The sequence below is a fragment of the Stegastes partitus genome, unplaced genomic scaffold (genome assembly GCF_000690725.1).
Source record: "Stegastes partitus isolate 25-593 unplaced genomic scaffold, Stegastes_partitus-1.0.2 Scaffold50, whole genome shotgun sequence".
Classification (NCBI taxonomy): domain Eukaryota; kingdom Metazoa; phylum Chordata; class Actinopteri; family Pomacentridae; genus Stegastes; species Stegastes partitus.
In genome coordinates, this window is record NW_007577781.1 from 31951 (window position 1) to 44023 (window position 12073).

The 12073-nt window shown below is 42.8% G+C and overlaps 1 protein-coding gene across 2 annotated transcripts; it reads left to right on the top strand.

Annotated features, from left to right (window-relative positions):
* Positions 1 to 331: 331 nt before the first annotated feature.
* On the top strand, positions 332 to 8780 carry fosl2 (FOS like 2, AP-1 transcription factor subunit). Of its 2 annotated transcripts, none has more exons than XM_008306935.1 (4): positions 332 to 1051; positions 3782 to 4036; positions 4261 to 4368; positions 5930 to 8780. In XM_008306935.1, exons 1-4 carry the CDS (start codon positions 923 to 925, stop codon positions 6479 to 6481), a joined length of 1044 nt encoding a protein of 347 aa, XP_008305157.1. In that variant the 5' UTR covers positions 332 to 922; the 3' UTR covers positions 6482 to 8780. The 2 variants fall into 2 exon arrangements, with proteins under 2 accessions (XP_008305157.1, XP_008305158.1); XM_008306936.1 differs by having other exon boundaries at positions 3785 to 4036.
* Positions 8781 to 12073: the final 3293 nt, after the last annotated feature.

Consider the following 12073-nt stretch of genomic DNA (forward strand, 5'->3'; position numbering starts at 1 on the left):
CTGACGCTTCCTTTACCAAGGAAACCCACACGCGCTCTCTGACGCAACTGCCCATTTTAGGAAACATGCGTCAATGGACCGAAGCAAGTCAGACAAATAGTGAACTCCACAGCAGCCGCTGACGTCCGTAACAGAAAATAAACCTTTGGAGACACATTTTCGCTACTTTTACTGTATCACAGCTTTGCGACTATATTTCCAGTGTCCGCTGGGCGAACGATGGTCACAGCGGATCTTTCTTTTGCACTGCCTTATCCAGAAGCGACCCCTCCCTGGCTGAAGTTGCAACGCCCAGGCGTGACGTAGGCTGTTTCGTTGGTGTTGAAAAGCCGTTGCACTTCTTCATAGTGCCATTGAAGTGAGTCATCTCTAGGAAGTGTGGTAAAAAGGAAAAGAAAAAAGTTAGAACTGTTCTGTGAACAGCAGAGAGCTCAGAGTAGAGTAGTGGGCAAGGCTACGGAAAATATTCAGAAGACTAGACAGGCAATATAGGCTTTAAAGCGAATGTTAACCTGCGTGAGTCACTCTCTAACTACAGGTTGTCTCTGCTGGATTTGACTGCTGAAGGTGTGCTACTGACCTTAAGTTGAAGTTTGCGCACCTGAGAGGATCTTTGACAGAGTAGTGCAGCTCTACCTGCGGCTCCTCAAGAATAAGCACAAAAAAGAGATCGACTTTACAAGCAGGGCTAACACAGGAAAAAAATATTTATTCTAACTGGCAATAGGCTGTAAGATGTTTTAGGTTAGTTTAGAGGAGCATAATTGCACTTTGTTTTTGCCACTCTTCTCTGGATATCCCAAATTAACAACTTCTCGAGTCAGAGGATTTTTCTGTTGGTGCCTTTTTACTGCGGGGATTTGAAGAAAAAAAAAGTTTCAGAGTTCAGACAGTCTACTGAAATCTTCCTCTTTCCTGGATCATGTACCAGGACTACTCCGGGAACTACGACACCTCGTCCCGCGGAAGCAGCACCTCTCCGGCCCAGCCAGAGTCCTTCACAAGCGGCAGCAGCACGATCGGGAGTCCGATCTCTACCTCAAACTACCAGGTAACAAGGAAACACGGAGCTGTTGCAAACTGCTTTACTGATTATGGCACAATATACAAATGTTCTTAGTTGTTATGTGTCGGTCCTGTATCTGCACAACCTTTTCGAATTTTATGTTGATTTATTTGTTTCACGGTGCCGCGCTTCCGCCCATTAATTGACATTAAACAGGAATTCTGCACGTCGCCTGGGAAAAAAGAAAAAAACCAAAAACAACAACTGATAAACCCAATGACACACATTCTATCCGTGACTCAACAGATGCCACTTGGTCTGTGCACAAGTATTTTGGACTCGCAGTGTTTGAACTCGGTCATCAGATACACAGACACAAGCTGATGATACATTTTGATCAAATGGTAAATTTACGCACCGGTCCGTGCGCGCAGCGAATGGCGAAGACGCGTGATTTTGCGCATATAAATGCAATTTCTATTCGTAATCAGTCGCTATTATAGAGCAAAACTTCTTCGGTTTGTCAAGTACAGACTGTACGGATATGTGCGGTTATTCGTGCACCGTTCGGAGCAGGAGAAATGCGTCACATTGCAATGGATTTGAGCCTGTGATTTCCAGATGTCAAATTCAGATGCACTATCCCTTCCGAGGGCTCTCATTTTTCCTATCCGTCGATGAAACGGTAACATTTTTGGGGGTTCTTTGCGCCTGTGGCATCGCGCAGGAGACGCATTTTACGCGCATGGACGGTAAATCCCTTTAGAGCACATACATACCATACCCTGAGCTATTTACACTTTGCGCTGTCTGGCAATAAACGGGGCAGAGATAAAGCTTATACTGGATTCAACAGGCATGTACTGCTTGATACGAGCACAAACACAAGGGTTAGGAGATATGTCTTGGCCAGCCGGTGAGGTATTTTGGACACCTATCGAAGGTATGTGTGGTTGCAGAATGTAAATCAAGTTCAGCTAAAGTTGGGCAGATATTTTTTTAAAAATTTTATTCGGGAGTGGACTATTGCAGATAAATGCTCGTGGAGCCAGTGGTCTGATTTGATCAAACGAGGCTGCACATGGCACATTTCGTACAGCGGGAAGCGCGCTCAGACCGGGAGCAACAGAACAATCAAGAGCCTGTATTTCCTTGCCGAGGAAATGGCAATAATCAGTTTGCTTATAACCAAGAGAGGCAGTTAAGATCACAAACCCAGCAGTCCATCCAGTCGCTTTCATCATGCTTTTATACATTCCGTTCCAGATATAGGCTAGTGTGACAGTGTAATGTCATGACGGCGCCGTGGCTGCATATTCAAAAATAATAGGATATAAATCCGGGAATAGGCATGTTGTTTACCCACACCCTGTTCTTGCGTACAGTGCACTTCTGTGGAAAAGCCTCGTCAGGCTCACGCAACATTACGGTAATCGACTTTTGGCCCGTATCTCTCATTGCTCCGGTTCCCTGTAATCACACACTGACTGCCTGTTTCCCATTACAGCGCGTTGGAACATGACCTCTCTGCTGCGTTTATTGACACATTCGAAAACAAGGCATTTTTTTCTGTTTTTATTAAACCAAAAGAATGTTTTTTATCACACCAAGAGTTTTATGAGGCTTTTGTGCATTTAGTGTGATAACTGCGCTAAATGTTTATGTCCTTCGCACTTATTTTTGCTTAAAATGGATTAATTCCTCATTTTTATTTGATAGGAATTTTAACGATCTTTTTTTGTTTTTTTCGAGCCAACCTGGCCAAATTCCCGCACGCATAATTCTGGTGAACATGTCTGGCTTGTTACAGCTGGCTGCTTCCCCCCTTACTGGAACTGACCGCGTTTCACATGTGCTTAACAAATCCCATACACAATGACTCACCAGATAAACAAAGTTCCAATAGTCTGCCGGGATATCCGACGGAAAGTCGGGAATAACGGGGATATGGGGACGTGCGTAAATTACGCACAAAGGCATGCAGCCCCTCTGTTCTTGGACACCAGAAACATGAAGCAACACTGATCTGACATCAGTTATTATGCTGCTGATCGTTATGCAAGCCCTACCCAGTAATGTGTGTCAATTGTAGATAGTTAAACATTTAAATATTTGGTTGTATGAGAATTTAAAAATGCCTGATGGCTTAGAGCCAAAACTTAAGAGGTTTGGAGTCATATTTTACTATCCTTCATCACAGTGTGTCTTAAGATTTACTCCCAAAGAAACAGCTGGAACATCACTTTTTATGTTTAAAAAAAAAACTGAGATAATTAATGTTCTGCAAAAAATGTTAATTCCATAAATCACCTCTTAACATTTTAACTCTGCAGTGTCTACATCTCTAAAGCAGATCTGCAACAGTTCACCAGTGCAGTGTTTCATCTCATAGTTATTGTAGTAAAATGAGATGCACTGGACACCTTGGGCTTTCCCACATGATTCACAGCATGTGTCACTGTTCCACTCCAGGGGTTACATACACAGTGTTTTGCCTATGTGGATTGAATCATTACTATAAGCTTGAAATGTGGAAAATGTGTGAATTTGATAATGGTGGGTGGTGGTGGTGGTGGTGGTGGTGTATGCGCCTCTACGATTGTGCTGTCAGCAAAATAGATAGAGACTAAGATGCTTATGGAAATATTTTTGCATCCTTTGGCACCACATCAGCATATAGATGTGCTCCTCTACATCCCCACTTTTCTGGAACTATTTATTTTTAACATAATGCATCCCTTCTAATCACTTTCATCTCTTTCCTTCTTTTTCCAGAAGTACAGGGTTGACATGCCCGGTTCCAACAGTGCCTTCATCCCCACAATCAATGCAATCACGACCAGCCAAGACCTGCAGTGGATGGTACAGCCCACTGTCATCACCTCCATGTCCAACCCTTACTCCCGCTCCCACCCGTACGGCCATCACCTGACCAACGGGCCGGGGCTGCTGGGGCACAACACGCTGGCTCGGCCCGGGGTCATCCGCTCCATCGGGGACGCCAGGGGCCGACGCAAGAGGGACGAACAGGTGAGGGACCCGGGCTTCTTAAAAGTGTATTTGCACTAAAACTTAAAGGGCGAAAGAGCTCATTGTTGAGTGTATTTTGTCATGCCAATAAATTCTTTTAAGCATTTGTATTCTGCTCACAGACAGCCGGCAGCCCTTGTTTATGCTCTTAGCCTCATATCGATTGTGTGTGTCTGTCAAACAGCGTAGTTTACCTGCCGTGTTCTTTCTTTACCTGCCCTCAGCTCACCCCAGAGGAAGAGGAGAAAAGGCGGGTGAGGCGTGAGAGGAATAAGTTAGCTGCGGCCAAGTGCCGCAACCGCAGGCGGGAGCTCACCGAGATGCTACAAGGGGTGAGTAACTAAAACCCAAGTCAGCAGATCAGTATCTTCTTCTGGGTTCTTCTTCAATCACATAAAACCATCACAAATCAGTGATGCAGCATTTTGTCCCTCTTACATAGCAACCAGCTTTAGCTCACAAACACCAAAGCTGCCTGTTTTATTTTTGGGGTGGTTTTTTTTAGCCAAACTTTTGCAGAAAATCCAAAAAAGCAACAAAAATGATTTTTCTACTGAGAACACAGTGCAAAGGAGGAAAAAAAAATAAGTCGCACTTATTCAGAAGTCTGGCAGGAGTCCAGATTTTTGATGAGTGATTGAAGTCCACACCTAAATTTACAACCTCGCAATACTGGTTTGACTCTCGCTGTGTCTCTGAGTGCAAGGTCTGAGTGAAAAGATGACAGGCGATGAAAAGCTTTTTGTCTCAGGCAGCTGTAGACAGAGGTAGGGCTGTCTCGCGGCTCTGCCTGGCAGACAGTAACGGCTTCTAAATGGACTAATTAGCCGAATTACAGTGAGGTTGAGCTTGTCAGGCCTTAAAAAACCCCCAGGAATGGAATTTGCTGTAGGCAGCTGTCTCCATGAATGCAGGACATTTTGTAAAAGGGGCAAATTGCTTGTCTCACAATTCCACACAGAGACATGCCGCATGCACACACACACACACACACACACACACACACACACACACACACACACACACATATATATACAGCCACACACCATAGCGAATGCTTCCAGGGGAAAATAACCCTTCCTTCTTCACACACCTGTTTTTTTAAAAAAAAAAAAATCTGAATAAGGAAGTGCTTCTTTCCAAAGAAATTGAGGCGTAATATTTGTACGGTGTGCTCTGCTTGGAAAGCTGATATCATTCATTTAAGTGTCTTGCTGTGCGCCTCCTCTCTTGGCTCCTTGTGTGCAACTTCCTCATACCTTTGCCCACGAGTCAAAGTTCTCAGACAGCATGTCAGCTTATCTGTATCTGCCTGATGTCTACGGCTGGCAAACGGCTTTTATGGGCTCTGTGTTTTCTGTGACGCATTAATGACACATTGTTGATGCAGATCTCATTTCTCCGACACACAAATAACACACAGTCATTATGTGACGCTCAAATTCAAGCAGAAGGCTTCAAGATTCCGTGTTGTTAGTCCAAATGGCTCATGACAAATTCCTGGTTTGTTACGTTGGTTGTGCTTCAGGAAACTGAAGCAAACAAACAGTGCCCTCTTTTGGCATCTCAGAGAATCGCTCGAACAATCTGGCTGCTTTCGTGTTGCAGAAATGCCATTTTCACAAGCGTTCTAAAGCTATGTGTCACTAAATACTCTCTAAAATGGTGTTGCGGCTTGTTTTTGCTAAGTTAAAGGAACTCTTTGATTGTGCGGCGGTTAAAGTGCTGATTAGAAATTGCAACATCTGTTGTAAATGTCTTGCTTCAGATCGTCACATGCTGTTCTGCTCGTTTCCTGCTACTGTCGCAGTCAAATATAGGCCAAATAAAAAGAGCTCTGACTCCACATACAGGTTCATGTATTCAACCTTGTTTTCTGTGTTCTGTCATCAGGAGACAGAGAAGCTGGAGGAGGAGAAAGCAGACCTGCAGAAGGAGATCGAGAGCCTGCAGAAGGAGAAAGACAAGCTGGAGTTCATGCTGGTTGCCCACAATCCCGTGTGCAAGCTGCCCATGGAGGATCGCCACCAGGCATCGGCGCACCAGCAGCAGCAGTGCGCCCCGCTCCCGCTGACCATGCGCCCCAACATGGGCACGCGGGCTCAGATGAACCAAGTGGTGGTGAAGCAGGAGCCGGAGGACATGGAGGACAACATGAGCAAACCTCAGCGCTCCGTCATCAAGCCCATTTGCCTGGGCGGCAGCAGCGTAAGCGGTGGGATGTACTGCCCAGATGGAGACAGCCTGAACACGCCGGTGGTGGCGGCGTCCACCCCGGCCGCCACGCCGAACGCCCCGAGCCTCATATTCACCTACCCCAACATGCTGGAGCCCGAGAGCCCCTCGCCCTCCTCCGAGTCGTGCTCCAAGGCCCACCGGCGCAGCAGCAGCAGCGGCGACCAGTCCTCAGACTCCCTCAACTCACCAACACTCCTGGCCCTCTGAGCGAGGGCTCGGCTCGGCGCGGCTGAGAAACAAACACTGTGGTTGACAGCAGACGCGAGGATCGACTGCGCTCCCCTCCCTGCCCCCTCTCCTTCCCCCTTCCAGTGTCTTTAAAGACCCAAGAGCACATTGAAAAGTCCAGACCAAGCTGACCATGTGAGCCGTTTCCCCCTCTGGAGGGAGACCCACAAGGGCTACGCCGCGTGTTTCTTCTCGTTCTGCTTTAGTGTAAAAAAAAAAATAAAAATTTTTATTTGTCAAAGTGTGCGCACCAAACCCCCCCCGAAAAGCATCATCCCTTCACCATTTCAACTCCAGAGTGTCGACTTGTTTACTGGGCAGACGATTCTGAAGAGAGACATGCCTAAACCTGGCGATTGTGAGCGGATGTGACTACAACCGGAGAGCGCATTCTTAATATATTTTTTTGAAAAATGTTTAAAAAGCCATGCGGCCGACACTTGCACTCTGCCAAGACCAATCAATAAATAAATCACTAAACGAGGTCAGGATTCTACTGGAATTTCTGAGGAGAGAAAGAGACAATGAGCAAAGACTTCCTCTCACCTTTTTTTCCATTTAGATTTGTCCTTTCGTAACTTGGAACTCGATTCAGGATAGCTTCTAAGAGTGTGTACACATTTCTGATGTTATTTCCATCTCTTTAATTGTATTTATGGCCTGTGCTGATTAAATTTTATAGAGTGTTTTGTTGAGACACTGTCCTCTCCTTTAATCTGCCTGTAGAAAAGCAACGTGGCCATCCGCAGGGTGACCGAAGCACTCCTCAGTGTTGCAAAGGATACGAGCCAACTTTCAATCAATGACTAGTTCCTTAATACTCTATACTTTCTATTTTGCCATAGTGGCTTGACTTTACAGTAGTATTGGTGTGCTTTTCCTCAGTGATTCTGTACCTGAACTTTACAACCTGTTTTTGACAAAGTGTATGTGATTTACATTGATGTCAGGGATATCTCTCATGTGTAGTAGAACCCCCCCATCGTGACGAGCGTTGCAGGACCGCTGGCTGTCGAACGGTCTAGCCAAAGTGTTGCAGAGGTGGTACTATATGTGGAGGGATGATAAACTTTCATCGCCTCGTTGTGTCACACCAAGAGAGGTTTGTCTTTTTTCCGCTCAGACATTTCAAAAGAGTTTGAACAAAACCCTCCTCGGCTGGATTCTGTAACTTCTTTGTTTCGTACATCCTCTAAACAAAGGTCTTACCTTTTTTTTCAACGCTGCCTCTCGAGGGCAGTTCAGGTTTCAAAAAAAGCCAAAAAGGTTTGTATGACACATGTAATCCTGTAATTCGTCCGTCTTTGTCTAAAAGGAGGGATTTTGCTCAAATTTGAAGAAGAAGAAGAAAAAAAAAAAAAAAGCCACTGTGGTCTAGACTGTCGCCAGCTGCCAATGATGTCAACCCTGTTTATACTGTGTTTGTAAATCTGTCACTTTTAGTAAAGAAATGATGTTTAAATTCAACTCAGATGTGCTGATATATGGGTGTATGAACACATGCCAACATCGAGGTACTCGGTTAGAAACCTAGTGGAAGCCTTACTGGCTGAGAACAAGGGCCGGACACAGTTCACTTTTTGACATTGAGGAAGGGATAAGAAGACTCTCTCTACAGCTGGCCTGACATGAAAGAGTGGACACCTTGAGTTCTATAAAGAGCGTCTTTGTCGTTATTTTTACATGTGTGTATCTTAAAGGGATGAGGGTTTTAAAATACCATGCACTGAGAAGGACAGAACAGTGATATCTGAGTTTTTTTTGTTTTGTTTTGTTTTGTTTACTTCAGACATTCCTAATGAATATATTGTCAGGGGTTAAAGACGGGTGTCATCGTTGCTCGAAACCCTTTTTGTTATCAGAGGAATAAAAAGTTATAGTTGGAAGACTTCTGTTGCGCTGGATGCAGAAAAAACAGACGTTGCGATTTAATACAAGCTGCTGCTACTTGTTTGGAACGAACATGTCGGCTGTTTATATTTTGACGATGTTGGATTTGACGTCACTGGTCGTTGCGTCGCGCGATGCAACTGGGGGAAATCTTGAAATCCTTGTATGACAACATAAAGTGGTGAAATGAGAACCAAAAACATTGCTATGTCTGTACGTTGAAATAATTCTGGAGCCCCTCGACACACATAGGAAAGCCATTGACTGTAGATCTTCTACTGTACATGTCATCTTCTGTCTGTCGCCTGTTTTCAACTACTATTACTTCTTTTCCAAATGCTTTAACTGTTTAAAATGATTCAAAATTAATAAAAAACAGCAATATGTATAGCAGTGTTTGTTAATTTAAAAGAATAATAATAAAAAAAAAATCATTTTCAACTTGGATTTGTCCCTTTTCTTCTTTGTAGGAGTGCACGTTGAGCAACTGGGAACACCATCGAGCTATTTAATATTCACTATAATAACTCTGAAATGAGACTGTTTGACACTTGAAACATGACACGCTGAAGCCCAAAGTAAAAAATATATCATGAAAAAAAAAGAGGATGCAAGACAACCGTGAGTGTATTTAGGATATCTATATGTTCAGTGTTATGTTTAAAGTCATGCCCGAGAAATGTAATTATTGTTATATATAGTTGTCTTCTTTTGACAACATCTCATGTTAATACGCATCCAGAATATGCAGCGAGAAGAAGCCTGCTGTGCTAGAAAGCATCACCGCTGACATTAAACAATAGAGGTTATATATATATATTGAGGAACTGTTGCATGAATTTGAGCAACGTGTAACAAATAAACGTGTATTTTTACGCTGTTAATCCCAGCTCCCAAACTAGAAGTTTACAGAAAACAGGCGGTACACAAAACCTTCACCTTCCATAAAGTCCGGCTGATAGAAACCAACATGGACACGTGGCCCTCACCTCAACTTTTTAAAATCGCACAACAAAATCACTGGCGTTTTTAGTTTCGAATATTTTTTTTGGTTCAACTTAATGCTGCCAATATTGTCTCCATGAAGTAGTTTTTATATATTTTACTGAGTTAGAAAATGACCTTGTGTTCATTCAGCTATTAAGCTGATGTGTGAGCGGTTTGTTGTCATAAATTTTAGCAACTCAAAAATCAAAACTCATTGACTCAAACAAATGAATTCAGTCGTCCAGGATGTAGAGCCTACGCCAAAATTATACTTCATGGATGAATTGGGATTTAAATACTTAGATTATGTTGGCAGTTCGTTTGATAGATGCACTGTTTTTGTTTTTTTTGTTTTTTTTAACCATTCATGATCATGCAGTTAAAATAAAACTCCCAATTTAATGACTTCAAACACACACAAAAAATGTGTCTAATTCCCCAAACCTACTGAAATATTGTACCTTCGCAGGACCAGTAGGCTTTTATCAGGAGAGGACAGCACACGCTTCTACAGGTGCAATAAACCCATACACATCTTATTTTAAACCAGCTGAAGACGAATGTAATATAACATCCCTGTGCTATCAGTGACAAGGTGTTTTTAATCTCTGAGTGTGTTAAAGTGAACATAATAAAAGAACCACTGCTGTGTTTTTAAATGGTTTGACTGTGAGCATCACCAGCAGGTCTGTTGTTGTGTCTCTCTGCTGGTGAAGTGGACCAAGAGTCTAATCGTGAATGTTTGCCGCCCTCATGTGGTCATAGAAGGGAACTGCAACACAAGGACAAATGAAAGATTTGTTGTGATTTTAGATGTAGGGCTGAGTGCAACAGATAGAAAATACTAGGAGCAAATTAACACAACTGTAAAAGCGGAACTTGCGTCAGTGCTGTTTGATAAGCAGGAGATTGTTAATCCAACATCATGTCTTGCTGACCTTGGTCATCTGTATATAAATAGTCCAATCTGAACAATAAGACTTTCTCTATCTGAGTGCAACAAATAAATCACCAAGGCTGTCCTCTCGAACTTATGCAACAAATCTAACATTATTTGTCCTTCCTCCAGACATGACTGCTCTGGATTTATCTATTTTAAATCTTTCCTAACAGTTGATGTCAAAAAAACTGACTCTCATTCCACTGTGCTTCTGATGACCTCTGCTTGGTTTGACTGGAAAAATTCTCTCTCTCATTATTCTGAAATTTAGCGAATAGAAATAATTTTGGTAATCCTAGCTGACCTAAAACAGGAGAGGTTTAGTCTGAGTTAATGTCAGATGGTGAGAAACAAAGGTTTTATGTCTTTTTATACATTAAATGTAAACTTCTGGCTTCAACTGTATATATCTTTATATTGTTATATTGTATTATGACTCAATACATTGTCATATTTTCTTCCTATTTTCATTTCCTACCTGGTTTTCAGTGCAGGTAGTGTCCAACCTGAGCACCTGTAAAGTGCTCATGCATGTCTCAACTCACACACGTAACTGATCTTTCATAAAAGTCCACAATATTCATATAAAGGTTTATAGTAGGTATAAATTATTATATTGAAAAAATAAATTATTATTGTAGGTTACATGATCGTATTTTCTCTCTCATAATATTCTCATTTACTGGTAATAGCATCTGTCCAACATACATTTATTTACAGTGTGGTCAGTGGTGGAAGAAGTATTCAAACTCCATTACAAGCACATGTGCTACAAGAAAAATGCCACTTAAGTAACCGTATGCAGCAGCAAAATGTAGTTATAGTATTTTAGTAAAAGTCCTAGTTTGGTTCCTCTGACTGAGATATTCTTCTATCTGCCATCATTAGATTACTAACAGTGAATCATCAGCGTGTCAGCAGGATGCTACTGTTGTAGCTGCTGCAGGTGGAGCCGGTTTCTACGATCTAAGAAACAAATCACTGATACACAAATCAGTTTTAAAGTGTTCGACTTTTTCTCTAATCTTTGATTTTTGCAATGTTGGATGATTTGAGTTTGGAGGGAAGATGGCTATTTGGTGGAGCTGTTAACAACTCATAGATGTCTGACAGGAAACCCAACTACAAGCTGCTTTTTAGAAGAAACCGCAAAGATTGAAAACCCCTGATTTAATCTCTAGGACTGGTCCGAATGGCATTTTCTGTTCTCCGGATAGTCGGCCCAATTAATGACGAATATCCCGAATAGTTGGGAGGGGGTGGTGGGTGAGTATTGGTTCCTACGGGTGGGGAAAGAATATTCAGAGATCAAAATGGATATCCTGATTCCAGCACAGGGAACAAGTAGGCGGCTATTTGGGTCCAGTCCTATTAATCTCTAACAATGTTTTGCAATGAATATAGCAAAGTAGAAAACATGGTATTTCTCTCTCTAATGCAGTAGAAGGGAAGCAGCAAGTAGCATACAATAAAAATACTTGAGTAAAGTACAAATATGTCAAAACTATATGAAACACTGTACTGGAGTAAATGTAAATATAAAATCAAAGCCGCAAGCGGCGATGGACGGGTCCTCGCCCTACGCTTGTTGGTCGTCGCGCACGGCGGGGTGTGGGGCAAACCTGCTCTGAAACGACCTTCCGACAAGAGTCAGTTGAATGCAAAAAACACCGCGAAAATGGACAAAATGGCCATTGATCGAAATTGGACGGGCCGCCATTTCCAAACCGGGCCTCAGCGGAGCATTTGAAGAA

Coding starts and splice junctions, on each gene's coding strand:
- fosl2 (XM_008306935.1), top strand. CDS start 923: ATGTACCAGGACTACTCCGGGAACTACGACACCTCGTCCCGCGGAAGC. Junction 1,052..3,781: donor TCTCTACCTCAAACTACCAG/GTAACAAGGAAA, acceptor TTCTTTTTCCAG/AAGTACAGGGTTGACATGCC. Junction 4,369..5,929: donor TCACCGAGATGCTACAAGGG/GTGAGTAACTAA, acceptor TTCTGTCATCAG/GAGACAGAGAAGCTGGAGGA.